This window comes from Prionailurus viverrinus, chromosome D4 (assembly GCF_022837055.1).
Source record: "Prionailurus viverrinus isolate Anna chromosome D4, UM_Priviv_1.0, whole genome shotgun sequence".
NCBI lineage: Eukaryota > Metazoa > Chordata > Mammalia > Carnivora > Felidae > Prionailurus > Prionailurus viverrinus.
The window spans coordinates 59,340,390-59,367,924 of NC_062573.1; the positions used below are offsets into that span (position 1 = coordinate 59,340,390).

The 27,535-nt window shown below is 42.4% G+C and overlaps 2 protein-coding genes across 2 annotated transcripts in view; one reads left to right on the plus strand and one right to left on the minus strand.

Annotated features, from left to right (window-relative positions):
• The window catches only part of FBP2 (fructose-bisphosphatase 2), a 28,278-nt gene extending 9,303 nt beyond the window's left edge, over positions 1 to 18,975 (plus strand). Inside the window, exons 4-7 of the mRNA XM_047828919.1 lie at positions 8,037 to 8,177; positions 10,314 to 10,451; positions 16,978 to 17,097; positions 18,560 to 18,975. Coding sequence (XP_047684875.1) covers positions 8,037 to 8,177; positions 10,314 to 10,451; positions 16,978 to 17,097; positions 18,560 to 18,754 — 594 coding nt within the window. The 3' untranslated portion in view covers positions 18,755 to 18,975. The remainder of the gene's footprint in view (positions 1 to 8,036; positions 8,178 to 10,313; positions 10,452 to 16,977; positions 17,098 to 18,559) is intronic.
• A 4,171-nt stretch (positions 18,976 to 23,146) lies between these two features.
• LOC125150348 (procathepsin L-like) lies at positions 23,147 to 27,270 on the minus strand. Its single transcript, XM_047830147.1, has 8 exons — positions 27,096 to 27,270; positions 26,652 to 26,787; positions 26,233 to 26,355; positions 25,985 to 26,131; positions 25,584 to 25,808; positions 24,737 to 24,899; positions 23,983 to 24,100; positions 23,147 to 23,507 (listed from the first exon to the last, which is right to left on the minus strand). Exons 2-8 carry the CDS (start codon positions 26,775 to 26,777, stop codon positions 23,408 to 23,410), a joined length of 1,002 nt encoding a protein of 333 aa, XP_047686103.1. The 5' UTR covers positions 26,778 to 26,787; positions 27,096 to 27,270; the 3' UTR covers positions 23,147 to 23,407.
• Between the last annotated feature and the right edge of the window lie 265 nt (positions 27,271 to 27,535).

The following is a 27,535-nucleotide window of genomic DNA, read 5'->3' on the forward strand; positions in this document are numbered from 1 at the left end:
TCTCTTTTTGAAGTAAAGCTTGGAAATAAAAATAAAGAGATAGGTGGTATGATCTTTATGAGATTCTGAAAAAAGACACCAGTTGTATCTTTGAGGTGGCTTTCAACATTGGCTTTTTCATTGTGGCCAATACTGTTAACTGCTGAGCATGAGTCAGGAACTCTTCTGCCCACCTACAAGCACAGTGCTCCTGGGTCACTCATCACCTCAGCCCATGAAGCAGGTGCACACACTGCTACCAATTTTTTTTTTTTTAACTGGGGAACAAATTGAAGCACAGAGAAGTTAAGTAACTCAACTAAAATCACCAGTTGGTACGTGAAGGACAAGAATTCAAACAGGCTCTCCAACTCTGCCATCATGGCTCTTAATAGCTCCTTGCCCCCACTCCCAATTTTACTGAGATCTAATTGATGTATAGCATTGTATTAGAATAGGTGAACAACATAATGATTTGATATATATTATATATATATATATATAATATATATATATGATAACCACAGTAAGTTTGGTGAACATCCATCACCATAGTTAAACAAAATTTTTGTCTGGTGATGAGAGCTTTTAATATCTACTGTCATAGCAACTTTCAAGCATACAATCAGTATTGTTAACTATAGTCGCCACACTGTACATTACATCCTTAGGATTTATTCATCTATTAACTGGAAGTTTGTACCCTTTGACTACCTTCACTCATTTCCCCCTCACCCTTCCACCCCTGCTTCTGGCAACTACCAATATGTTTCTAGAAAAAAACATAGGACAATATCTTCCTGACTTTGGGGAAGGTAAATATTTCTTAAATAGGACACAGAAAGCACTAACCATGAAAAAAAAGGCTAATAAACTGTAGTTCATTAAGATTAAGAACTTTCATTCATCATAAGACAAGATAAGTGAAAAGACTGGCAGAAAAGATTTTCAATACATATTTCCAACAAGGAACGCCTATGCAGAATAAATCAAGGACTTCTACAAATCAATAAAAAAATACCATCAGTATAATCAAAGGGATGGGCAAAAGCTTGAATAAGCACTTCACTAAAGAGATATTTTCCACACAACTGGTTAATAAGCACAAGGAAGATGCTCGAAGTCGTTAGTCATCTGGGAAATGGATGTTAAACAATGAGACATCATTCATCCCCACAAGAATGGCTCAAATGAAAAATGTATACCAAGTGTTGATGAAGAAACTGGAATTGTACATTGTTGACGGCAGTAAAAAGTAATACAAATACTTTGGAAAAGTTGGCATGGAACCTGTGATGATAAACATGTAGTAATACATTGTGGCCCAGCAAGTCTACTGCTGGTACGCACCCAGGATAAGCGAGCACTTGTGACTGCCCAAAGACATGCACAAATTATTCATACTAGCCCCTAACTAGAAAACAAAGCCCAAGTGTGTATCAACATTAGAATGGATAAATAATTGTGATATATTCATATAACAGAAAACTACATAGCAATGAAAAAGAACAAGAAGTTTCTGAATGCAAAGACATAGATAAAATTGCAAAGACGTAATGTTGTGAAACATAAGCAGATACAAAAGAACACATGCTTTGTAATTTCATTTATATGAAAACAGGCAAAGGTAATTATCCTTTTGATGTCCACATGATACCTTTGGAGGCTGTGATAATGACTGAAGAGGTACCCAGAGACTGCTAGGTTGTTGGAGATGTTCTGTAATTTTTTTTTTTAATTAAAGTGTATTTATTTTGAAAGAGAGAGAGAGAGGGACAGTGACAAGAGCAGGGGAGGGGCAGAGAGAGAGGAAGAGAGAGAGAATGCCAAGCAGGCTCTGTACTGTCAATGCAGAGCCAATATAGGGCTCAAACCCACAAACTGTGAGATCATGACCTGAGCTGAAGTTAAGAGCCAGATGTGTAACCGACTGAGCCACCCAGGTGCCCTGGAAATATTCTGCAAGCTAATCTCAGTAGTTACATGAATATATACTACACATATATAAAAATTCATTGAACTGAACAATTCAGATTTGTGTGCTTTGCTATGTTTAAGTTATACCTCAACAAAAAGAAAAATAGTCTACTTTTCCATACCCTCTACCACCAACACATTGAGTCTTTGCAATTGTCACTAACTTTACCTCTACCTGCATAAATTGGACAAGTTAGATGAGCAATTCCTCAAAAAGCACACTCTGTAAAGAGGATGAGCGCACAAGCTACAGAATGAGAGTTTGACAAAGGACTCAAAACTCAACAGTAAAAAACTCAAAACAATCCAATTAGAACATAAAACATAAAGAGACATGTCACCAAACAGGTGAAAAGAAGTTCCTTGGCAAAGAAGCACATAAAAGATGTTCAACATCACTAGCCATTAGGGAAATGCAAAGTAAGACCATGATGAGTCATCACTACATACCTAATAGAACACCTGAAATAGAAAACAGTGACAATACCAACTGCTACAAGGGCATGCATTGTTAGTGGAAATGTGAAGTGACACAGCCACTCAGGAAAAGTTTGGCAGTTTTTGCATTTTTCCCAGAGAATTGAAGATTTATGTCCACACAAAAACCTGCACGTGATTGCTCATGGCAGCTTTATTTGTAATAGCCCACAGCTGAAAATAACCCAAATGTCCTACAACAGATGAATGGTTGAATAGTGATACATTCATACCATGGGGAACCACTCAGCAATAAGATGGAATAAACTATCAATACATGTAACAACTTTGATGGATCTCATGGGTTTCACGCTGAGTAAAAAATTTAAGAAGTTCACAAACTTTATGATCCCATTTATGTGATATTCTCTAAAAAGCATACTTATAGAGCTGTTGAAAGATCAGTGGTCGCAGGGGTTAGGGATAGCAGGGAGGGGCGGAGTGTGGGAATGACCATAAAGGGGTAGCATGAGGGAGACTTCTGTGCCTGATGGTATAGTTCTGTGTCTTTATATGGTGTCTACACATGTGACAAGATGGCACAGAGTGGTACACAGACTTAATACCAATGCCAATTTCCTGGTTTTGATATTGTACTGTAGCAAAATATTTACAGTGCAACTATTGAAGGAAGTTGGATGAAAGGTACATGGGATCTCTGTACTATCTGTGCAACTTCCAGTGAATCTTTAATTATTTTAAAATAAAAGGTTAAAATTCAGGAAAATCTAAATTTATATAAGAGGTTGATGAAATTTGGGAATGCCTTGCAATTGCCTGTCCAGCATGCTCCTGAAAATGTATGTATGCATGCATATATATGCACATGTATTAACTTGCATGGATGTTTGCATGTGTGAATCAACTGAATGCCATAACCATGTGCCAGATTGCACGTCATGGTGGGAAAACAGGCCTGAACAAGACAATTGGCACCTGCCACCATGCAGCTTACAGTCTATTTAGGAAGGCAGACATTAAACAGCACTAGTGAAGGTGTGTTGGGAGCTTCCCAGGAGAAGCACTAAGTACCTGGAAGACTAACCAAGAGGTCAGAGAAGGCCTCCATGGAAAGATGATGCTTCACCTGGGATGTGAAGGTTAACTATGAGTTCCTCAGGCAGAAGGTGTGAGGAGAAAAGATTGGGCCATGCTGGCTAGAAAGAAGGTCATATACAGATTCTTGGAGCTCAGAAGCTCGGTATTTTTGCGGTGGGGGCCTGGGTGTGGGGTGGAGGATGGTGTTGGACAAGGCTGGTCAACCAATGGGGGACAGATCATGGAAGACCTGGTAAAATGAGTTAAGAATATCAGACGTTGAGGCAGTGGGAAGTCAATAACGTGTTTTAAGCGAGAAGTGACATGGATCAGAGTGGGGCAAGGGTGGAGTTGGGGGATCAGGAAGGAGGTAAAGGTTACTTGGGGCCAAGCGGTGATGGTAAGGATGGAGAGGAGGCCATGGAGTTGTGAAGAGTAGGTGCAAGGAGAGACTGGGCTCAGTGACTGAGTGGAGGACATGGGGTAATGGCAAGGAGGGTGGTCAGTGAACGGGAGGGGCAGGTGACCCTGAGGTTTCTACTGGGCAAATGACAGTGCCATTTGCTGATACAGGAAGCAATGGCAGAAGAGCAGGGATTTTGGGGTTGAGATGGGGCAGACAAATTCCATCTTAGATGATACTGAGTTTGGGGTACCTGTGGGATACCTGACTAGGGATATCTGGTGGGCAGGTGACTCCAAGGCTGGGCTCTCAGGGGAGATGAAGATGGAGGACTGGGAGTGTGTGTAGGGCTTTGAACTCTGGTTGTGGGTGAGATTACCGAGCAGTGTGTAGACTAAGAAGAGAGCTTTATTAGTTAGGGCTCTGGTGTAAATGGCAGGAATGGCAGGAATGGCAGGAATGGATTAGGAAACTCCAAGGTAGGAATATGGCCAGCCTCAGGGAAAGCTAGGACCAGAAAAGAGTCTCTTATCTTGCCTTCCTGCCACGTGGCCAGTTCACTCCTTCTCTCTGTGGACCAAGTTTTCTCTGCTTCTTTGGCCAATGGCAGAAGAAAGGTGCCATCCCACAGCTCCCAAGTTGACATAAACCAGAGTGTTCTAGCCCCAAATCTGGATTTCTGGGTAGACTGTGATTGGGGCAGTTTGGGTCAGGCATCTACCCCAGACCTCATTAAATTTTTCTGTCTCACAGCAATTCAGAGTCTCCACATTGGATAGGGTGGCAGTTAAGAAAGTCCATTTTGCACTGCGGAGAACCAGGAGGAGTACCTGCATTAAGGGATTGGAAGAATAGGGGATGGCAAAAACAAATGAGAAGGCACAGCTAGAGAGTTCAAAAGAAGTCCATGAAAGGTTCCTGGACCCAATTCCAACATGGGGATGCCATGGGGTCCCCACATACCATCAAGCAATTCTCAGACACCAGCAGGTGCCCAAGAAATCAACTCGATTCTGACACTATCTATCCGGAGATAGCATCAGATTCCAGGGTTTAAGGGCTCAGTCCTACAAGGCAAGCCTGTACTTCTGACCAACATGCTATAGATTGAAAGTTCCAATGACTCTCCCCGCCGCCCCTGCCGGCAACTCAATTCAGACACCAGTCGAGAGCCCAGGTTTTTCCTGTGCTTCTGACTGGTTACAAATCAGAGGTTCCCAAGACCCCTTCCTCAGGTTTGATTAATTTGCTAGAGCAGCCCACAGAACTCAGAGAAACATGTTAGATCACCAGTTTATTATTAAAGGATATAACTCAGGAACAGCCAGATGGAAGAGATCCCTAGGGCAGGGTAAGCGGGAAAGGGTACAGAACTTCCCTGTCCTCTCCAGGTACACCACTTTCCTTGTATCTCCAGATGTTTACCAATCCAGAAGTTCTTCAAACCTTGTCCTTTTCAGGTTTTATGGAGGCTTCGTTACATAGGCATGGTTGATTAAATCACTGGCCATTGGCAATTGATTCAATCTCCATCTCCTCACCTCTCCAGGAGGTCAGAGGGTGAAGAAGAAAGTTCCAGCCTTCTAATCACGTGATCACGTGGTTGATTCTCTGGGCAACCAGCCCTCCTCCTTAGGTGCTGTCCCAAAGTCACTCATCATCATGACAAAGACACCTTCATCACTCTCAACACTTAGGAAAGTCTGAGTGTTTTGGAAGTTGTGAGCCAGGGACTGTGGGCAAAAACCAAATATATAGGAGAAATGCATTTTGGTCATCTGAAGGAGCAAATACATATTTCTTATAAATCACAATATTGCAGTCCAGAAAAGAGGGAAGTGGACAGATGCTTAGGAGAGACCCATGTCTCTCACCTAAGAAGGTGACAGTAGTCAAGGGACCCAACATTGCCCAGGGGTAGGGTCAGGAGGACTGGACAGTGTGCTCCTGATAGAGTGGACAGCTGGTAGCCTGCGGTGGTAGCAGAAGAACGACAGCTACTGTAGACAGGCATTTCAGACTCCAGGATCTACATGAAGACAGAGATAGGGCAATGGCTAGAGGGAAGTTTTGGGATCTGGAATGTATTTTTTGTTATTTCTTAAATTTTTTTTTAACGTTTATTTATTTTTGAGACAGAGAGAGACAGAGCATGAACAGGGGAGGGTCAGAGAGAGGGGGAGACACAGAATCTGAAACAGGCTCCAGGCTCTGAGCTGTCAGCACAGAGCCCGACGCAGGGCTTGAACCCATGGACCGTGAGATCATGACCTGAGCCGAAGTCGGACACTTAACCGACCAAGCCACCCAGGCGTCCCTTTTTTGTTATTTCTTTAGACCAGAGAGTTCTGCCTGTTATTAAAAGCTAGTGAAGCCAGGGGGAAGGAGTGGTTCTCCTCCAGCCATGGGGAAGAGGCCAGAGGGCCACGGAGAGGGTGCTACCCTGTGCAGGGGCTACAGGATCACAGCTCAAAGATAGAACAGCCTCTGGTCAGGGAAAAATCAGTGGGAAGGAACCCTAGTTTCATACACAGAAAATGTGGTCCTTCTGATGGCCGAATGGAGGTGTTTTAGGAGCATCAATTGTGAAGACTAAAAGTTTTAATTAAAAACCTTTCAATTTTCTGGAAAGTCTTTAGAGCTCATTCTTTAAAGCTGTGGTTCCCAAACTAGCATGTTTCAGAATCACCTGGAAGCTTGACTCTGGAGGCCCAGAGTTTCTGATTCTGTGGGCCTAGCCAGATTGGGGGAGGAGGGGGACAAATATTTGCTCTCCTAACAAGATCCCTGGGGATACTGATGCTGCTGTTCCACTTTGAGAATCTGCTCTGGGGTCTGGTTCTCAGAATCTGTATGTGACCAGTAAATCTGGAAGTAAGGCCAATTTATTGAATATGTGTCCCAGTCAGATGGAAATGTAATTATTTGCAAAAAAAAAAAAAGTTATTTGAAAGAATGTAAGATGGGAAAAGGAAAAATTATTAAAAGGAACATGCCATTTTTAAAGAAGGGTAAGGTTTGGTAATTATAATCAAGTTGTTAGGATATTGTTTGTAAAGGTCAGACTAGCCCCATGTTCTGTGACAGTGTTGAAGGATGAAGGATGCTGGCTTAGCATTGGGAGATGTGGGTCTGTCCCAGCTTTATCACTCACTGGTTTCAAGATGTTGTGTGGGTACCTCTCTTGACCTCCATCTCTTCTCTTTTATTTTATTTTTAAGATATTTTTTAAATGTTTATTTTTGAGAGAGAGAGAGAGAGAAAGAGAGAGAGAGAGAGAGAGAGAGAGAGAATCTGAAGCAGGCTCCAGGCTCTGAGCTGTCAGCACAGAGCCCAATGCAGGGCCTAAACTTACCAACCATGAGATCATGACCTGAGCTGAAGTTGGACACTTAACCGACTGAGCCACCCAGATGCCCCACCAAACTCATAAGTTTTGATAAACTTGCCTTTTAGAGCATAAGGACGTGGGGAGGGAAGGAACCTTCGAGAGGTATGGGGGAAACTGGGTTATGAAATAGAGTCTCAGCTGCAGCTCTGTCCCTCCATCAAGAATATTTGTTGCTTCTTCCTTGGCATCCCCACCTGTCCTGTCTCTGAATTCTCACTCACACCTGCATTGCTGCCATGGCAAAGGGGGAGGCTTCCTGAAGAAAATGTTCCGAACTATAGACATGGGCTCATTGTGGTGTGGGGATGGAGGTGGGGGGCAGGCAAGGACTAGGCCTTCAAGGTACAGCACATGGAACAGGGAAGAGCCCTGGGCCAGGCTGCCTGGGTTTGACTCCACCTCTGAGGCTTCTTGATGTCAGGTGAGTTATCCAAACATTTAGATTCTGAGTGCTTCATTTACACAATGGAGTTGATAAAGATTTTTCCCTCTTGCTTATGACTATGATGAGAGGCTGTGGTTTTAGCATCTTGAGTGATTTCTTGGCAGGATGTAGACGAATGTGTTCAGAAACCAGGGAGAAGTCCAAGAATGGCCTTTGCAAAATGACTCAGGTAGAACCGTTCATTAATATGGCAGCTCATTCCCTCCAGGTGCATGTGCTTCAGCTCAAAATGCTGAGAACTGCGCTTCCTTCAGTGCCAGCGGCCTCTGGCAAAGGGTTCTGTCCAGAGACAATAACACACCATGTTCCTCTTTTCTCTTCTGCAGACCTCAGACGACGAGCCTTCCGAAAAGGATGCTTTGCAGCCAGGCCGAAATATTGTGGCTGCGGGCTATGCCCTCTATGGCAGTGCAACCCTCGTGGCTCTTTCCACTGGGCAGGGAGTGGACCTCTTCATGCTTGACCCTGTAGGTACCCAATATGGCAGCATCAGTACTTAGGACTCCATGTGCCTCTGTGCTTTAATTCCAGTCCCCTGGGATAATTTTCTGGTCATTCTTAATACTTGCTTTTTGGGGCCAGAGAGTCTAGTTGGTGAGCCAACACCAACATCAAAAAACGTTAAAGACTTTTGTGTAATGGAGGGCATTTGAAGGGTTCTTAGGGGTGTGTCCTATCAACCCAGACCCTGTCCTTAAGGAGTTTCTAATCTAAAAATGTGTTAAACCTTTTTGGCTTATGGGAATACAATGATTTAAAAAATCATAATGTTGCCAATGTCTGGACAGTAACATGGACTTTTTAGAGCAGCACCATCCAATAGAACTTTCTGTGACCATGGATATGTTCTATAATCTGTGCTCTCCAATTTGGCAGCCACTGGCCCCATGTGGCTATTGAATACTTGTAACGTGATTAGTGTGATTAAGAAACTAGGTTTTAAATTTTATTTTATTTTAATTAACTTAAGTGACTTCCCTATTGGACAGCTGGGTTTGTAGGACTGCCTCTAACATACATGTTCTTCCCAATTAAGTAAAGGATGTTACTGCATTAATGGTAAAGCTCAAAACGCAAGCTTAAATGGGCAGGTCTTGAGGACCAGGAAGCAGGAGTCACAGGAATGGGCTTGCAGCTTGGCCAGTCTGTTTTGGACACCATCTCTGATTCTGTGTCTCTCACTCCAGGTTCACTTGCCAGGGAGGAGAATTTAATTTGCCAAGATAAGTCAAATGCATGAACTGAGCTAGAGGAGGCTCAGTCTAGTCTTCCTAGACTGGCATCCACTGAGGAGAGTTAGTTCTTCAAAGGGAGTCAGGCTGCTTTTAGGAAGTATTACTCCACACTGGGCTGTTCCAAAGCAACAAATGTCCACAGCAAGTTACTAAATTTCATGAACTAAAAACCACCAAGAACTTTCCTCTAATAAAAAGAAGTTGGGTTTACTGAACAAGGGAGGATGTGTTCTAGAGGAACAGTAGAGTGTTGTGGTAGGAGGGAGTTGGGATGGACTTAACTATATAGCAAGTGGGCTTTTGCTTGATCTCAGGAGGATTCAAGAAAGAGAGGGTTAGTTCTGGTTTGGGAGTTGTCTAGAAGTGTGCACAATTAATGATTGTATATCAATAATTTTTATCTAGGAGGTGGGAAGATTAAAGTGAGGGTAGAGATTCATTGGGAAAGCAGTCATCACATACAGAAGAGAGGGATGCTTAGTTACTTTTGTGGCTGTTGAGTATTCTTATCATTGTCTTATTTCAGACATGGTCAACATGGTCTTGCCTCTTTATACTCTTGGAAGGTAAATTCCTATGTTTATTAGGAACCTTCTAATCTAGCTGCCAGCTGTGAGCTGTCATCGTGGGGGATTTTCACTTTCTTAGTCTTTGAAGTTCATTAAAGCTGATTACATTTCCAAGCCTGGTTTTCCTCTTAGTGACTTAGAGAGATATCTAGCCTTTCAAAGTGATACCTGCAACCACCTAATCACATCCATAAGTACTCAGATAAACAGGTACCTGAGGGATGTCCTTATAATACCAGCACTCAGATAAAGGGGTACACTGGGGATATCCCGCAGAGCAACCACAGTGGGGGCACTGCCACATTTTTATTAATGATTCTGAAGATTTTAAAATTTTTTATCCATTTTACTCCTTATGCCAAGTGAATACAGTTTCTGATGGAAGGATTTCCTCCTTAACTTGTGTAAGAGTCACTGGGATATCAGGAACTTTTAATGGTTTCTAAGACTGAGTCATTTACATAAATGGACCACCCATTGGTAGGGGAACTGCATCGCCCACCCTTATGACAAACCCAATCCATGAAACTTCTTCCTCTCATTGTCTATGGCCCAAAACTCCCTTGAAACATTAGGAATTAACTGGGGATGAGAACTTGGGGGGATAAATACTGCAAGCTTCCCTATAAATGAGTAACTGGGCAGGCAGTGAACATTACCAAGGAATGTTCTCCAGCAGTCCCACATTTTCTCCAGCAGTCCCACATTTTCTGATGCTCTCTGATTGTTCGGCAGTGTGCTGTGGGCTTCTGTTTCCTGGTTTCTCTCTTCTTCCAGGTGTTTCTCTTCATCTTTCTAGGCTCTCGGTGAATTTATCCTGGTGGAAAAAGATGTCAAGATAAAAAAGAAAGGAAAGATTTTCAGTCTCAATGAGGGCTATGCCAAGTATTTTGATGCTGCCACTTCGGAATATGTGCAGAAGAAGAAATTTCCAGAGGTGAGTGAAGGAAGCCTAACACAGTAGCAGGGAGAATGCTGCCTCACTGGATCCCTGTTTGGGTGGTGGCTTTGGGAGCCTGGCTGACAGAGGCTGGTGCCACTGATTATGGCTCTGGTTGGTATGAGAATGACTGACTCTGCCTTTCTTCATAAATGACCAAAGTCTTTTACAGCTAAAGTTACCTACTCAAGATAATATTCCCCAGTTAGTTTTTTAAGGAGACATTGTTTATGAAGAGGACAGACTACATTTTCAAAATTCAGGATTCAGGCCTGAACTTCTCAAGTCATTTGTTTACTGAGCTACCACCTATGTAGATTCTGGTCATTCCATTTAAAATTTTTTTTTTCAACGTTTATTTATTTTTTTGGGACAGAGAGAGACAGAGCATGAACGGGGGAGGGGCAGAGAGAGAGGGAGACACAGAATTGGAAACAGGCTCCAGGCTCTGAGCCATCAGCCCAGAGCCTGATGCGGGGCTCGAACCCACAGACCGCAAGATCGTGACCTGGTTGAAGTCGGACGCTTAACCGACTGCGCCACCCAGGCGCCCCAAGGTCATTCCATTTTAGATGGAATAATTAATTCTATTTGAAAGTCCCATTCATATGCCCTAATATCAGGGCCTTGTGTTTACTGCAAGCTTTAGGACGTTTTTTGCTCTCAAAGGGATTACCACGTTCTAGACTTCATGTGGCTGTTAATGCAGCCCAAACACTCCAGTCAGTATGTCCACCATACTAAGAGAGCTTTTAAGACAGGCATGGGAGCAGAGTCAAAGAATTTCTAGACCAGAAGTGTAAATTCTGGTCTAAGTTGGAAGAGGGGCTCAAGCTTGTTTACAAGTGGAACCCTCTCTCACCAAACTCTAGGGCATGTCATTGGAATTAAAAAGTCAGTGTTCACTTATCACAGAAATGGTAGACTGCTGAGCCCAACATATTAACCAATATTTCTATACGGATTCAAAGATGAGACCCTTTTAAACAACAAAGGAAGGTACCTATTCCCCAATATAAAGCAAATCTCCAGAATCCTCCAGTTGCCCTTTAATGTGAAACCTGAGATTTACTATGTATCTGTTCTTAGCATAAAAGGCATTGTTTTGCCTATAGGAAGTTTTGGTTTTGCTTGCTTACTTTTACATAAAATCCCTTACAAGTTCCATAAACTGAAGACTAGGGATTAGTTGTTAGGGAAAGTCGCTTTCTGGCTTCAGAAAGTTTGGTCTACATGCAATGGCTGGAAACTAGTGTGAATGCTTGATAATTTTCTCAGGCAATGCTTGAGAGTCCAGGGAGGTACTTTCTTCTGGATGTAAAAACAATGATCATTTTGACTCAAGTGCCGGATGGTGTTGGGAGCGTCCAATTCTGACTGATCAGAAGAACAGAATGAAACCTAGAGTTGGATCCCAGAATTTCTACCTAAATATACAAAAAGGAATTTTGACTTTGGACAAATGGGAATACACTCAACAGGGTGGTGGGCATCCTCCTGGCTGTAGTGGAGGTTTGCAGTGATCCCTTAAAGAAATTAAAAGAAAATTAGGGAAAATAATCTGTGCCCCCTTCCTCAAAAATTCTCTGTGAAGAGAGAGGGGCAGAGATGAAAGCAGGAGAGGTTGGCCTGATGGGCGTCGGCTTGAAGCTGTTGCTTTATTTTATTAAGTACTTCTCACTATTTTTAAATAAAGGAAGGCCCAGGGTTACCTGAGTGGCTCAGTCAGTTAAGCATCCAACTTCATCTCAGGTCATGATCTCATGAGCTACAGCCCCTCATCAGGTGAGCTCAAGCCCCGCTTTGGGCTCTGTGCTGTCAGCATGGGATTTTCTTCTCTCTCCTGCTCTCTTTCTCTCTCTGCCCCTCGTGGGATTCTCTCTCTCTCTGCCCCTCTCTCATTCATGCCCCCCCCAAGTAAAGAAATAAAAATTAAAAACAAAACAAAAACAAAAACAAAAAAGAAAGGTCCAAAGAAGAAGGCAATAAATAGTTTGCAATGTTTCTACTTGACTGAAACTCTGATTTCTATTCTTGTTAACAAAATTTAAAAAGTAATATATCTCAAAAGTTAAACATAGAATTGCGGTTTGACCCAACAATTGTGCTCTTATGTATATACCCCGGATAACTGAACACAGGTATTTAAACACACACACACACACACACACACACACACACACACAAAGCCCCACCTTATACACAAATGTTCATAGCAACGTTATTTATAATAACCAAAGGTGGAAACAATTCAATGTCCATCCACTGAAGAATGGATGAATAAGTGATGGTACATCCATACACGGTAATATTATTCAGTCACAAAAAGGAGTGAAGTACTGTTGCATACCACAGCATGGGTGAATCTCAGAAACATTTATGCTGAGCAGAAGGAGCCAGATGCAAGGACAAGGTTAATGTATAGAGTCAGATTAGTGGTTGCCAGGGGCTGAGGGAGGGGATGGCAGGGACTACTTAATGGGTGTAGGGTTTTCCTTTGGGTGATGGAAATGTTCTGTAACCTGACAGTCATTGTTGCACAACATTATGAATGTGTACTAAATACCACTGAATTATGCACTTTAAAGTTGTTAATTTTATCTGATGTGCATTTTACTTCAATTTTAAAATGTGATCTAAGATGAGGAAATGTAAAACTTACAGAAATATACAAAATTAAAAGCAAAAGTCTCCCCCCTCCCATACCCCCAGCCAAGTTGTTCTTTCCAGGGATGACCACTGTTCAGTGTTGCTTCTATTCTTTGAGCTGGGATGGCAGGAGGGATTATGCACATCCATCTCCATATCTACCCCTTCACCCCTTCAGAAGATCAGATAGAGCATATTAATCTCATCTGATTTTCTCTTTCATGACTTGAAGATTGTTCTACACAAGCACAGACAGATTTGTGGCATTGACTGAAGAGGCTGCCCAGCCTTGTGTTAAGAGGACAGAATGAGCGAATTCCTTATGGAGAAAAGCTTTGCTTGCCTCTGATTTTCCACCAGGAGACCCAGAGCTGCAATGGAGATGCCCAAATGTGTCCACTCATGACCTTGTGCAAGTAGATGTGCACAGCACATTGCTTACTGGGGTTACTGGATCAAAGTATATGAGCACTTAACATGTTAATGTTATCAAATACTCTTCCACAAAAATTGCATCAATTTAGTCTCTGGTGCCATATGAAAGAGTACCCGTTTCCCTGCATCCCTGATGGTGCTAGATATGGTGAATCTTTAAAACTTTCTGTCCATCTGATGGTAAACAATGAACCTTGTGGCTTGACTAGTGTGTAATTAATTATGATTTATGTCATACATGTTTCCTTGTATTTATTGAGCATCTACTTTTGTCTTGGTAAATTGCCTATTTCTATCTTTTCAAATATTTAATTAGTATTATTTTTTTCTTGTTGCTTTGTATAAGCTCTTAGTAAATGAAAGAAAATAGCCTTTGTGTGTTATTCATATTAGAAATGTATCGGGACTTTCAACTTTTGATCCTATAGAGATGCTTACAATTTCATGTTATATTTATTTATTTTTTATTTTATTTATTGATTTTTTATTTTTTAAAATTTACATCCAAATTAGTTATCATATAGTGAATGATTTCAGGAGTAGATTCCTTAGTGCTCCTTACCCATTTAGCCCATCTCCCCTCCCACAATCCCTCCAGTAACCCTGAGTTTGTTCTCCATATTTATGAGTCTCTTATGTTTTGTACCCCTCCCTGTTTTTATATTATTTTTGTTTCCCTTCCCTTAGGTTCATCTGTTTTGTCTCTTAAAGTCCTCATATGAGTGAAGTCATATGATATTTGTCCTTCTCTGACTAATTTCACTTAGCATAATACCCTCCACTTCCATCCACATACTTGCAAATGGCAAGATTTCATTCTTTTTGATTGCTGAGTAATACTCCATTGTATATATATACCACATCTTCTTTATCCATTCATCCGTTAATGGACATTTGGGCTCTTTCCATACTTTGGCTATTGTTGATAGTGCTGTTATAAACATGGGGGTGCATGTGTCCCTTCGAAACAGCACACCTGTATCCTGTGGATAAATGCCTGGTAGTGCAATTGCTGGGTATAGGGTAGTTCTATTTTTAGTTTTTTGAGGAACGTCCATACTATTTTCCAGATTGGCTGCACCAGCTTGCATTGCCACCAACAATGCAAAAGAGATCCTCTTTCTTCGCATCCTCACCAATATCTGTTGTTGCCTGAGTTGTTAATGTTAGCCATTCTGACAGGTGTAAGGTGGCATCTCATTGTGGTTTTGATTTGTATTTCCCTGATGATGAGTGATGTTGAGCATTTTTTCATGTGTCAGTTGGCCATCTGGATGTCTTCTTTGGAGAAGTGTCTATTCATGTCTTTTGCCCATTTCTTCACTGGATTATTTGTTTTTTGGGTGTTGAGTTTGATAAGTTCTTTATAGATTTTGGATACTAATCCTTTATCTGATATGTCATCTGAAAATATCTTCTCCCATTCTGTCAGTTGCCTTTTAGTTTTGCTGATTGTTTCCTTCGCTGTGCAGAAGCTTTTTATTTTGATGAGGTCCCAGTAGTTCATTTTGCTTTTGTTTCCCTTGCCTCCAGAGATGTGTTGAGTAAGAAGTTGCTGCGGCCAAGATCAAAGAGGTTTTTGCCTGCTTTCTCCTCAAGGATTTTGATGGCTTCCTGTCTTACATTGAGGTCTTTCATCCATTTTGAGTTTATTTTTGTGTATGGTGTAACAAAGTGGTCCAGGTTCATTCTTCTGCATGTCGCTGTCCAGTTTTCCCAGCACCATTTGCTGAAGAGACTGTCTTTATTCTGTTGGATATTCTTTCCTGCTTTGTCAAAGATTAGTTGGCCACACATTTGTGGGTCCATTTCTGGGTTCTCTGTTCTGTTCCATCGATCTGAGTGTCTGTTCTTGTGCCAGTACCATACTTTCTTGATGGTTACAGCTTTGTAGTATAGCTTGAAGTCTGGGATTGTGATGCCTCCTGCTTTGGTTTTCTTTTTCAAGATTGCTTTGGCTATTCAGGGTCTTTTCTATATATTTATTTTTTGTTATATCTAATGGATTTTGTGTACCAAATTATAAATTAATGTATTCATGTTTCCTTTTTCTGTGCTGTCCAATACATAGCTACTACCCACATGTGGCTATTTAAATTTAAATTAATTACCATTAAATAACATGTAAAATTCCATTTTCATCTATACTAGTCTCATTGCCAGAGCTCAACAGCCACATGTGGTCAGGGGCTGCTATGTTGAACAGTGGTAATAAAAAGTATTTTCATCATCACAGAGAATTTCATTGGACAGCCTTATTCTAAATTATTTGTGAGTTTCTCCTTTTAAGTGTCTCTCCATCTTGAAGTAATTTGGTTGTCAAGAATGAGGGTAGGAGTCTTACACACCTGTTTTCTAAGCAGCTAGCCCAGTGCTGCTCTCTATATAGTGTTCTTCCATGTTGATTGGAAGGTCATGTTTACCATAAATGAATTTCTTGTCTATCTTTAGGCCCAGGACCACGCTCTATTCTGATCTACTGTTTGGTGTTTGCATTTCTTCTTTGAATATGTAAGCATTGTTAGTTCACTATATGTTCTTAGATTTGGTAGAAATACATATGTTTCTCTTGTTCGTCATTTTCATAAATGTTCAGGTTTACTTTGGCAGATAATTTTAATGCCATTTCTTTCGAGTTTCTTCCCCAAAAAGTCTTGATATTTTCTAAGAGTTTTAGAGTCTTAGTTCCTATGTTTAGGTCATCTATCCACTTTGAGTTAATTTGTCATATGGTATAAGGTAAGCTTTTCGTTTTTATGTAACATTGGATTATTCACCTTCTTACCATTGAATTGTAAATTCATTTATTTTTATTCATTTATGTATGCTAGTCTCCCCCTTTAGTTGGTGATTTCCTTGGGACTGTCTTCCCAATTTTGGCCTCCTCGGGGCCCAGTGTGGTGCCTGGCATAAAGAAGATGCTGAAAAAAAATTGTTTTAATGTTTATTTATTTATTTTGAGAGAGAGAGAGAGAGAGAGAGAGAGAGAAAATCCCAAGCAGGCCCCATGTTAGCATGGGGCTCAGTCTAATAAACCGTGAGATAATGACTTGAGCCAAAATAAAGATTTGGGCACTTAACTGACTGAGCTGCCCAGGTGCCCCTGAAAATTATTTATTGAGCTGAGTTTATACAAGATTTCTGAACATGGCTACTCATGTTGTCACCTAGGAGAGCATATTGCAGATTTTGCATTGGATCTAATACTCAGGGTTTGGAATCACCTACAGTGCCTGTTTTTATTGCATTTCAATTTGTTTTGTTGGGTGAATTTCTCTTGCTGTCTAATCCAAGCCTAAATGCTTTTGGGGTCTCCCTCTTTCCTTAGAAGCCTTTAATAGTTAATTTCCCGTGCGTTGCACACTTCCTAAACCAGGATACTTGGGTAACGGAGTATGTAATTCAGATGAGCATCTTATCTCCTCTCTCTGCCTTTTAGGATGGCAGTGCTCCCTATGGGGCCAGATACGTGGGCTCCATGGTGGCTGATGTGCACCGCACCCTGGTGTATGGAGGGATCTTCCTATACCCAGCGAACCAGAAAAGTCCTAAGGGCAAGGTAATTCTCTTTTGTCCACTGGCTCTGGTCAGTAAGCCAGTTGGAGTTCCCTTTCTCTTCATGTGTGCTTTTTAGTTACTGCTCTGTCCTTTTCACGTCCATTTGTGAGTGGGCATGTGGAAGAGAAATGAGGGTTATTTCCCATTAATGAATTTGAGGCTGTGGGAGAGATGAAAATTGTTGTTGTTGTCAATTTTCACTGGCCTTCACTTCCCCTTTTCCTCATGCCCATAACTCACCATGAGTCAACTGTGTTCATCTACCACTTTCTACATATTGTGCCTGAACTGTAGCTTCAGCACCACCTGATTCTAGATTAAGGATCCTTTAAAAATCTAATGAAGAGTATGGACTCACTTTCCAGAAAAAAAATGCACATAAACATACACACTATATAGGTTTTTAGGGGGTTCACAGATGACCTGAAGTCTACCTATGAAGCCCCTAGAGAGTTCCCAAACTCGAGAATAAGAACTGGTCAGAACTTATTCAATATTTCTACAAAGATAGCTCCTGGAAGATCTTACTGCTACTTTATGACACAAACCCCAAAATACTTGTATTATTAGGTGGGAATCTTATGATCCAAGTGCATCTGTCTTGAATAGACCCTCCCATGGAAACATGTCTTTTTTAGCCAATCACAGAAATCATAGGTAAGTAGACACATCAAAACACAGGTCTACTGTATTCTTGGGGCACAGCAACAACTAGCCACATGTATATATGTCTCCCAGTGTGTGCAATTTGAATTTTGGAATGCTGGATTCAAAGCCAATGACCAACCAAGACAGACTCTGTTCCTGCCTTCAAGGGCGAGCATATAAGGAGGAAGGCAGTTACTAAACAGAGCTCAGTGTGACAAATATATGAAGAGGGACGTGCTATTGGAGTGCAAGCAGTAGAAGTTAATTCAGTCTCGGGGGCTAAGAGAAAAGACCATTTAAATACTAGCAATCTACCTCGTCAAGTTGATGCTTGAGATGTGGAATTCCTCCATATGATCTTGGACACTGAGGTTATCCTGAGAGGCTACCTAGTATTCTCCAGGTGACCTCCCATCCCACCCAAGTGGGACTCCTTCCTAGTCATAAGGCCTCACGTACAGAGGCTCCTGACCAGGCCTCAGTGTCAATTTGTCTCATTGCCAAACTGTAAGAAACTAGTATCTAGATCTCATACTTCCAGACAAGGAGGCAGGTCTCCTATGAACACAAAGGTCACAAGATGGGTAGATACTGACCAGCAGTGCCCCAAAGATGTGATGATGAACAACGTCTGATGCACCCAGCCTTCTGGAGGGCCCTGACCTCAGGAAGCCCACTCTGCTGGGGTGCCCAGTGTGCTCATGCTAATGAGACAGAAGTTCAGCAGTTGTAATTCCTTCACTGAGCTTTAAGGGTGTGGCATGGGACTTTTGGCAGCTTGCCAAGCTTGTCCACCTAACTCTGTTTCTCCACAGCTCCGGCTCCTGTACGAGTGCAATCCCGTGTCCTACATCATAGAGCAGGCGGGAGGCATGGCGACCACAGGCACCCAGCCTGTGCTGGATGTGAAGCCAGAGTCCATTCACCAACGAGTTCCCCTCATTCTAGGGTCCCCGGATGATGTGCAGGAATACCTCACCTGTGTACAGAAAAGCCAGGCAGGCAGGTAGTGGGTTTGACCCTGCAAGCTGTCTTCTCTTTGCCTTGTCCCTTCTATTAAGGGCCCTAAATGAACGATAAGTGGAAACAATGGTGATGAGTAACAAAAGGCAAAGCTCCTGAGTCACATCCAGAAGAACAGCAGTGAACTGCTTGTCACAGATCCAGACGCTAGAGGCGGTTCTGTGCTCAGTGTAAAGGGCTCAAAATAAAAATCCACGTGTGAAAAGAACAACTTTGATTTGTCTTCTTTCATGGACGGCAGCTAGTAGAGATATAGTTATAAGTCTGCCAGCCAGGGAATTGGCAACTACCGACTTGCGGCAAAAAGTCCAGAGATAGCTAAGAATTTGTCTTGGTTGGCTTATAATTTGAACCTAATGTATTATCCTGTAGTGATTCATTTCCTTTCTTGTGAAAGAGATAGACGTATTTAATATATATTCTATATTTAAATGTATATTTACATGTACTTAAATGGCTGGCAGTTACGGAAGAGCTTTTGTCTTACTTTGGATAAGTTTTGAGTTAGAAATCTTATGTCTATTAAATTCTGAAGCTTCAGATTGAGCCTTTTTCGGGAGCGATGATTTGGATGACCAATAATTGTTTGAACAGAAAGGTGTGGTCACCTGTTGACTAAGCCACATATGAAACAGAGTTAAGATTTAAAAATTAATATCTACTTTTCTCAACCCCTTAACTTTGAATTTTCATTTTGGGGAGAAGATTTTAATTTATCCTAGGGCCTGACCAGAGTGCATAGTTAAATATCAATCATTTTTCAAAATTATGTCAGCATTGGGATTGGGGTGGCATATACATCAGGAACCTCAGCTTGTTTTCACAAGAATTACTATATATGTATATGGATCCAGAGGACAAAAATCCTTAATGAAATATTGACAAATCAAGTCCAGAAGTACTTAAAACAAAGGTGCATCAGGACAACATCAGGCTTAACCCAGGGATTCAAGAGTGACTCAACATTAGAAAATCCACTAAAGTAATGCATTAGGTAATGGTGGTGGGGAGGTGGGGACTAGGAGGAGCCATGGGCGGAAGCAAGGCTCTCCTTTCTCACTGTGGCTTTGGGTGGGTGGTTCATACAACCCAGTGCAGATGTCAGCATGTGTATAATTCAGGACTCAGCGTTGTTCCTCAGCTAAATTTGGCTTGGCAGCAGTAACAATAGTGGCAAAATTTTAATGTGTAATTGAAATGCTTTCAGCCTCTCCAAAGGACACATCAATTTTCTTTTTTAAAGAAACATTCTGATTTTAAGCAATGGGCTACTTTATTATAGACTTCATCTGAAATGTATATCTCAAAGATCCCAACTGAAGTCTTCACTTCAAAATCTCTTAGGAATACTTTGATTTGGTGAGCGTACAGCACTTGGTCTAAAGACTGCACAGCCATGAGGAGAAGGTTTTGCTGGAAACAGAGGTGAGAGACAGCACCTTCGGTCATGGTGTGTGTTGCTTTGATAAGTGTGGCGGACGCTCAGAAGATCCATGCACGATTCATACGCCTCCTTCTTCAGGCTGAGACCATGGGTCCCTGTAAGTGAAATCCTGAAACAAGGAGCTGGGAAGAGCTTGGGACTCCCTCAGTCCATTCTCAGAGGCCACATATCAAAGATTGGAGGGAATTGGTGGAATGGTGCCTGAGTGACTGTCCTTCCATAGGCAGGGGACAGAAGAATTATTGGTGGGATCTCTGGTCTAAGTGATCTGAGGATCCCTTTCTTCTTGGTTTCTCATTCTCTCCTGATTGCCTTCCCAGGTTAAATGTTTGGGCCTGTCTCAGGGGGAATCCAGGTGTTCTTTCCATTTTCTAAAAAAAAAAAAATAATAATGTTTATTTTTGAGAGAGAGAGTAAGAGAGAGAGAGAGGAAGGGGCAGAGAGAGTTGTAGACAGAATCTGAAGCAGACTCCAGGCTCTGAGCTGTCAGTACAGAGCCCAATGTAGGGCTCGAACCCACAAGCCATGAGATCATAACCTGTGCCGACATTGGACACTTAACCAACTCAGCCACCCAGGCGCCCCTTGGTTTGCTTTCCATTCTCTAGCATTTCCCAAAGTACTCTTTATGGGTCTGGCCCCACTTGGGGAAGGTGGGACTATTCACTGGTTTGCATTGTACTCTGGGCAAATGGGCTTCAGCAACTGGAAAGCAGAGCCATTAACACAAGGAGAAAAGCCATATGATTATTTTAATAGATGTTTTTTAAAAATAAGAAAAAGGCATGCTGTTTCAAATCAGTGGGAAGAGAATGGTGAATAATTAGCTAGTCGTCTGGGAAAAAAATAGAAGTGGATTCGCAAAACATATTACAGATGGATTCCAGAATTAAACATAAAAAACGGAAGTATGAAAGGGATATATTTATGACCCTAAACGGGACCAAAAGACAGCAAGAAAAATGTGTAAAGGAAAGAGATGCGATTTAACAACATCCCCCACACAAAGTTAAGCCACTCCAAAGTGCAGGAGAAAATGTTTGTGACAGGTAATAAAAGGTACATTAAGGATCATACATATTAAGAGAAAAAAGATAAACCACCCTCCCAGAGAGATAAACTAAGGATATAAAACTGCAGTTTGTGAAGAGAAAAATACAAATAGTCTATAAACTAGTGGGAAGATGGTGAGACTCCCTAAGGATCAGGAAATGAGAAAACATGGCCCATCTGTTCTCACTTAGCAGATGCACAATAAACAGCAGTGACTGATCCTTTCAGATGTCCTCAGGTGCTGGGACACGGCCCTCTTCTGTCTGCTGGAGAGACAGATCACAGGACGGCCACGGGATGGCAATGTGGCAGCTCTGTGGACGTTGAGAAGTTTAGATAAGCAGGCCCTCTGACCTGCGGGTCAGCAGGAAAACCTAGATGAGCCTTTCTAAAGTTACATATTGTCTGTAAGAGCAAAAAGATGGGAAGGATCGAAGTGTCCAGCAGTAGGGAGATGGTTGACTGTGGAAAGCTCTTCAGTGGTTTGAGAAAGTTGCGAATTACTTAGAAACCCGCTCCAGCTTTTATGAACATGGAAATAAATCCCTTCCCTAGTTCAAGGGACATCACAATAGACAAATGTGGAAAGAAATAAATATATTGGCACCATGCTAAGCCCTTTTGCTCCACCTAACCTGATGACAACACCATCTTTACTCTCTGTATTTACTTCCTGTAATGAAATCTAACCACCTTCTATCATCATTATTATTATTTGCAAAGAAGGGGAAAAGGCATGAGAAAGATATGCAGGAAAGTAGGACATGGTGGGTGGGTCTATAAGATGGGTCTGTGTACCAGTCTGGGTTCTCCAGAGAAACACAACCAATAGGATTCAAGCCTTCCTGCCCTGACACACACACACAGACACACAGACACACAGACACACACCCTATGCCACAGTCTTGAGGCTGAATTCCTTCTTCCCTTGGAGACCTCAGTTTTGCTCCTAAGACTTTCAAATGACCCAACAAGGATGTAGGGGTTCAGGACACGCTACTCCAAAATAAGCCACAGTGGCATATTGGTTATTTTGAGATGAAGGCACTTGAGAAGCAGCAGATAGATGCAGGAAGGGATCTCTGACATCCCCTTTCCAGAAGCAGGTCATAAAATTTCCCTGAGAAAGGTGTTCTCCCCTGAGAAAGTTTCCAGCAAGAGAACATCCTGATCACTGGAGGCTGGAAGTCAGCACTGAACACATCTCTGTGCAGACACAATTCCTAAATAACCCTCATCTTCCACTAGTTTTGCCTCCTGCCCTCAAAAGTATTTCCTATTTGCTCCATTCAAGGGTTGGGACAGACACAGCCAAAGGGCAGCTGAGATGACATGTGCCTATTTACAACTACAAGAGCCAGACCCCATCCAGCATTCTCCTAGTGGACCATGGGCACATTGTTAGGTCTTTTGAGCTACAGGCCCAATGTGGTAGCACTTAGGTAAATGAAGCAAATCAGCAAATGAAGACTCAATATCTAACCTAACTGCAGTTTCAACTCCCTTCCCACTGAAATATAACCTTTAACCAGTAATGGGAATGTCCTGGTCAGCACTAGGAAATACATCAATAGACTCTTTCTCTTCTTAGGAAAGTGATCTTGCCTAAAATAAGATTCTTTGCTAATAATTTCCTTTTTTCTGTTCCCTCTCTACCTTTACAAACCTTTCTTTTTCTGTAGCTCTTGGAGCTGTCTTCTACTTGCTAGATAGATGAGAAGCTGCCTGATTCATAAATCCTTCATGAATCCTTCATGAACCATAAATCCTTCATTGAACCAATTAGCTCTTTATAATTTACTTGGTTGAGTTTTTGTTATTTAACAGCCTTATTCTACAGAAAGTTAATATATTGAAAAATGACCCCACTTCTACTTCGAAATGGTTTTATTTTAAAAGGTAAAACTTTATACATCAGTACAAAATATAAAAATTCAGAAGTCATTAGGAAAATCAATCATACAAAGCTGTTCAAAGCAGTATTTAAAGAAGTGACATTTTACTGGTATAAAATGTCACAGAATCAAATCACAAGTTCGAGCTCCAAGTGTTTTGTTTCACACAATAAGGTGTGGTCAGTTGTAAGATAAAATTCTTTTTCGTAGTATTCTGTTCCCAATCAAGGTCTTCTACAGAGATCATCTCATACAACAGGAAAGCTGGCCATGGTGGCGATTCCACAGTGGTTTTTCCGGTCTTTGGCCATCTTTATGTAGCCATCTATGCCCCAATTTGCACCCCAGCTGAAAGAAGACAGCATTTTCCATTTATTACAAACAAACACATTTATCTTTATGAACAACAATACCCGATACTGAGCAGTGCACCAGAGGCTACGGCAGATTCAGGAAGAATCAGGAGAGGCCATTCTTGTTCATGATTGGATTCTAACCCAGCACAGAATTCTATCCCCAGACCTTTCACAGACTGCAAAATGAGAGACCCCAAAGCACTTGGGATCAGATGTGTTTCTGAAATAACGAAACATTTCCAATTTAGAAATGCAGTGGTACCAAAACTATAGCACTACCTCAGCAAGCTTGAGACAGTGTCTTCATGTTATCATGAAATGAATATGTCTGTGTTTCCCCTACGTAGGGTAAAGACTTCTGTGATTTCAGAAGTGTGCTCAAGGGTTTGAGAACATGCCTCCAAACACTGATTTCGGAAAGGATTCCCTTTTCAATTTTAAAGATAAGTATTTTTGGCTTCTTATACCTGTTCTTGACAATCCAATATGTTTTGTTTATCGATTGTCCTATTTCAGTGCCATAGCCAATCACCAGAACACCATGGTCCAGGTCTTCACTGCTGCAGTCTGGATCATAATAAATGCCTGGAAAAGTGAAACTCAATGCTAGGGTGAGGATTCCCATGTGACATGTGATAGCAACCCAGCCTATCAACCAGAGTAAGGGAGGCATTTCAACCTTCAGCGAAATGACATCACACCAGATAAGAGTTAAAAGCAGATCTTTTCTGAGCTAGGCTAGGGATTGAGGCTCTCATCTAGTACCGGCAGAAAGACAATTTGGCAAGAAGCATAAAACAACCTGTCAAGAGGCTTAAAAGAGCACTCATTGAAACCTTGTGATTTGACTTTTAGGATGTCAGCTTAAGGAAACAGCACAGAACACTAAATTACTTGAGCCAAGGGATTCTGTCCCATCTCAACAACAGTGGTAAAATTCTTTGGAATGTTTCATAGTCTAACAATTGGAAAAAAGTAAATTAAAGTATGCCAATTGAACTATATAGCCATTTAAATATATTTATGGCGTACTTAAAATTGTGGGGATGTGGTTCAAGTCATGTGAAACAAACAACAGGCACAAAAATTACATGTACAGAATGATGTTAAATCTACACCCTCCAAAATTCTACATCGACTTCTACATAACAAAGAGTCAATCTTGCCGTACCTTATGGTGGTTTCCCCATTTTTCTGCCTAAATTTCTACATAGAGCTTACCTTCATGATAGAACTGGAAGGTAAAATGGCTTGCATCTATACCAACAGAGATGGGACCCTTGGTTGCTACAGCCACCATGAGGGTCTTCTCCTGCTGAGGGATGTCAAAGAAGCCAGTGTCATTGGCAGCAGAATCCTGGGGCTTGTATTTGCAGGATTCATCCTTTCAAAGGTGAAGGGGAAAAGACTTGATTACTACCATCCACTGGGAACATGACTTCAAGACAGCTTACAGGTAAAAGATTTCCAAGTCAGGTTTGTTAACGCTGAAATGCTATTGGTTGTTTTGAAATGAAAATATTCGCTGCTGTGTATTTAATGAGACACTCTCAGTCTACCTGTCCATAAGAATTTTGTTGCTCTGAAGAAATTTGCAATATATATAGAACGGTATGTATATCACCACATAACATAGAAATAGGAACAGCTATATGGTAACGATCTAAGCAGAGAAATGTGCCCAGCCGATACAATTTAACAACAGATCTGACAGTTTGCAGATCTAGAGTCTACAATTTAAAATGTGCATATTCATATTAAGCGATGCCTGGGTGGCTTAGTCGGTTAAGCGGTTAAAGCGTCTGACTTCAGCTCGGGTCATGACCTCATGATTCGTGAGTTCGAGCCCCGCATTGGGTTCTGTGCTGAGAGCTCAGAGCCTGGAGCCTGCTTCAGATTCTGTGTCTCCTTCTCTCTCTGCCTCTCCTCTACTTTCTCTCTCTCTCTTTCTCAAAAATAAATAAACGTTAAAAATGAAATGCACATATTAAATGTGGTATCTGTTTTCTTCAAATGTATTTAACTCTAAAAAACAGAACTGGAATGACAGGTAAAGAGCTCCACTTACCTGTGCATGATATGGATAGGATTCCTCTGAGTCCAGGCCTCCGTTGTCCTTAACATACTGGAAGGCATTATTCATTAGGCCACCATTGCAACCCTCATTGCCTTCAGCCTGAGAGCAGTCCACCAGGTTCTGCTCACTCAGTGAAACAAGTTTGCCAGTTTTCCGGAACATCTGTCCTTCAAGAGCACCAGTTGCACTAAAAGCCCAACAAGAACCACACGGACCCTGAAAACAAATCATAAAGCTCTCAGTCTACAAAACAAATATCAAGATTTGACAACAGCCCACAGATTTGAAAACTCTTAAAACATGGCGAACTGCACATTCTCAGTCTACCACAGCAAGGATACTGATTCCTTTAGCCTTTACTCTTGAGAGGGACCTGCTGAACATTGTCCCACCTGATCCTTCACGGGAGTTACATAGCCTTTCTCTCTCCAGTCCACAGATGAAGGGATCTTAGCAAAGAGAGGTGCTTGGAACACTTTCCCCTTCTTGTGCTTCTGCATTTGAAGGCCATTCATCACCTGCTTGAATTCTTCATTGGTCTTCAAGGAAAAGGGAATACAATGTTTGACAAACATGAGATGTTTTGGTAAAGTATTGGGGAGAGGAAGCACAAAAAGTCAGCAATCCATGCCACACTCACCATGTCACCAAAGCCATTCATTGCCACCGTGAAGCTGTGTTTCCCTTGGCTGTGTTCCCAATTGTGCTGTCTGATCATTTTCATATTCTTCTTCCACACCTCTCTCCTCCATCCTTCTTCATCCTGGAGACAAACATATAATTCATCATCTTTATTTCTATTTAAAACCAACTCACCTGCACCAAGCGGGTGTGCTCACAGACAGGAGGATAAACCACAGCCAGGAATGGCCTGATGCTTCTGCGAGCTGTTCTCCAGCAACCACACAGCAGGACATATGCCCACGTTGTGTACAGTCAAGGTGCCCCGCTTACTGCCTTGGTAAGAGCAGCCTCAAGAAGCTACTCCCTGCTACGAACTCCCACCAGCACAGACTGTTCTCTGCGGGGGTCCCTCTGTGCAGCTTAAATGTTACCAACCATGCCATATAGCTTCCCGTGTGTTGCTTTCCACTGGGACCATAGTTCATCTAAGCTCTGGTTGAGTTGCGGAACAGCTGAGGCTATTCCCAAGCAAAGGGCAGCCAGGAAGAGAGAAGGATGCATGCTTCAAAACCTAGAAAGGGAAATGAGTTTCTAATTAGACCAAGCCATCCTCCTTTCTTCTGAGATGTTAGAGCCACTAAGGTGGAATTGAATTTATCCTCCCGAGTGTTTGCACAGGGCTGGGAAGGAAGCCTGAGGATGTGGGATGTGCTGGGGGCCTGCTGCCCTGCTCCCCTCCCTGAGACCCGCCTCCCACTTTGCAAGGGATTTCGATCTTGGCGCAGGGAGGGGAGGGCCTCGCAGCGCGGCGTCGGAGGCTCAGGCTGCCGCGTAAGGAGAGGTCAGGCCCGGGGACAGCGCCTCCTGGGAGCCACGAACCTCCGACCCCCAAGGCAGGTGGCCTCGCTGGTTCCTCGGATGGCCCCCCTGCTCAGGTTTGGCGGGGGCAGACCAGCTGTGGTAGGTGCAGCTGAGCAATCTCAGTCACAGGTGCAGGTCGGGGGGTCCAGAAGGCCCTGCACTGGGCCCGCAGCCGCCCGTTTAAGACCTAGGATTCGGCCCGGCCAGCCCCGCCCTGCTCGCCTTGCTCAGGCTGCGAGTGGCTGAGCCAGCCTGTGGGCGGGGCCTCTGTGCCCTGGAGCTCTGCGCGCCCGGGGAGTAAGTTGCCAGGATCAATTGTCCCAGAGAGGAGGCCATACCTGCTTCAGTGGCCCCGGGGGAGGTGAGCCGGAGGACCAGTGACAGCCCCGTGGAAGGGTCCGGCGTCTCCCTGGGGACCCGGATCAGCTAATTACCACGAATTTATGTGTTGGCAGGTG

Coding starts and splice junctions, on each gene's coding strand:
- LOC125150348 (XM_047830147.1), bottom strand. CDS start 26,777: ATGCATCCTTCTCTCTTCCTGGCTGCCCTTTGCTTGGGAATAGCCTCA. Junction 26,356..26,651: donor ACGGGAAGCTATATGGCATG/GTTGGTAACATT, acceptor GTTTGTCTCCAG/GATGAAGAAGGATGGAGGAG. Junction 24,101..24,736: donor CTTCCAGTTCTATCATGAAG/GTAAGCTCTATG, acceptor TCACTTTTCCAG/GCATTTATTATGATCCAGAC.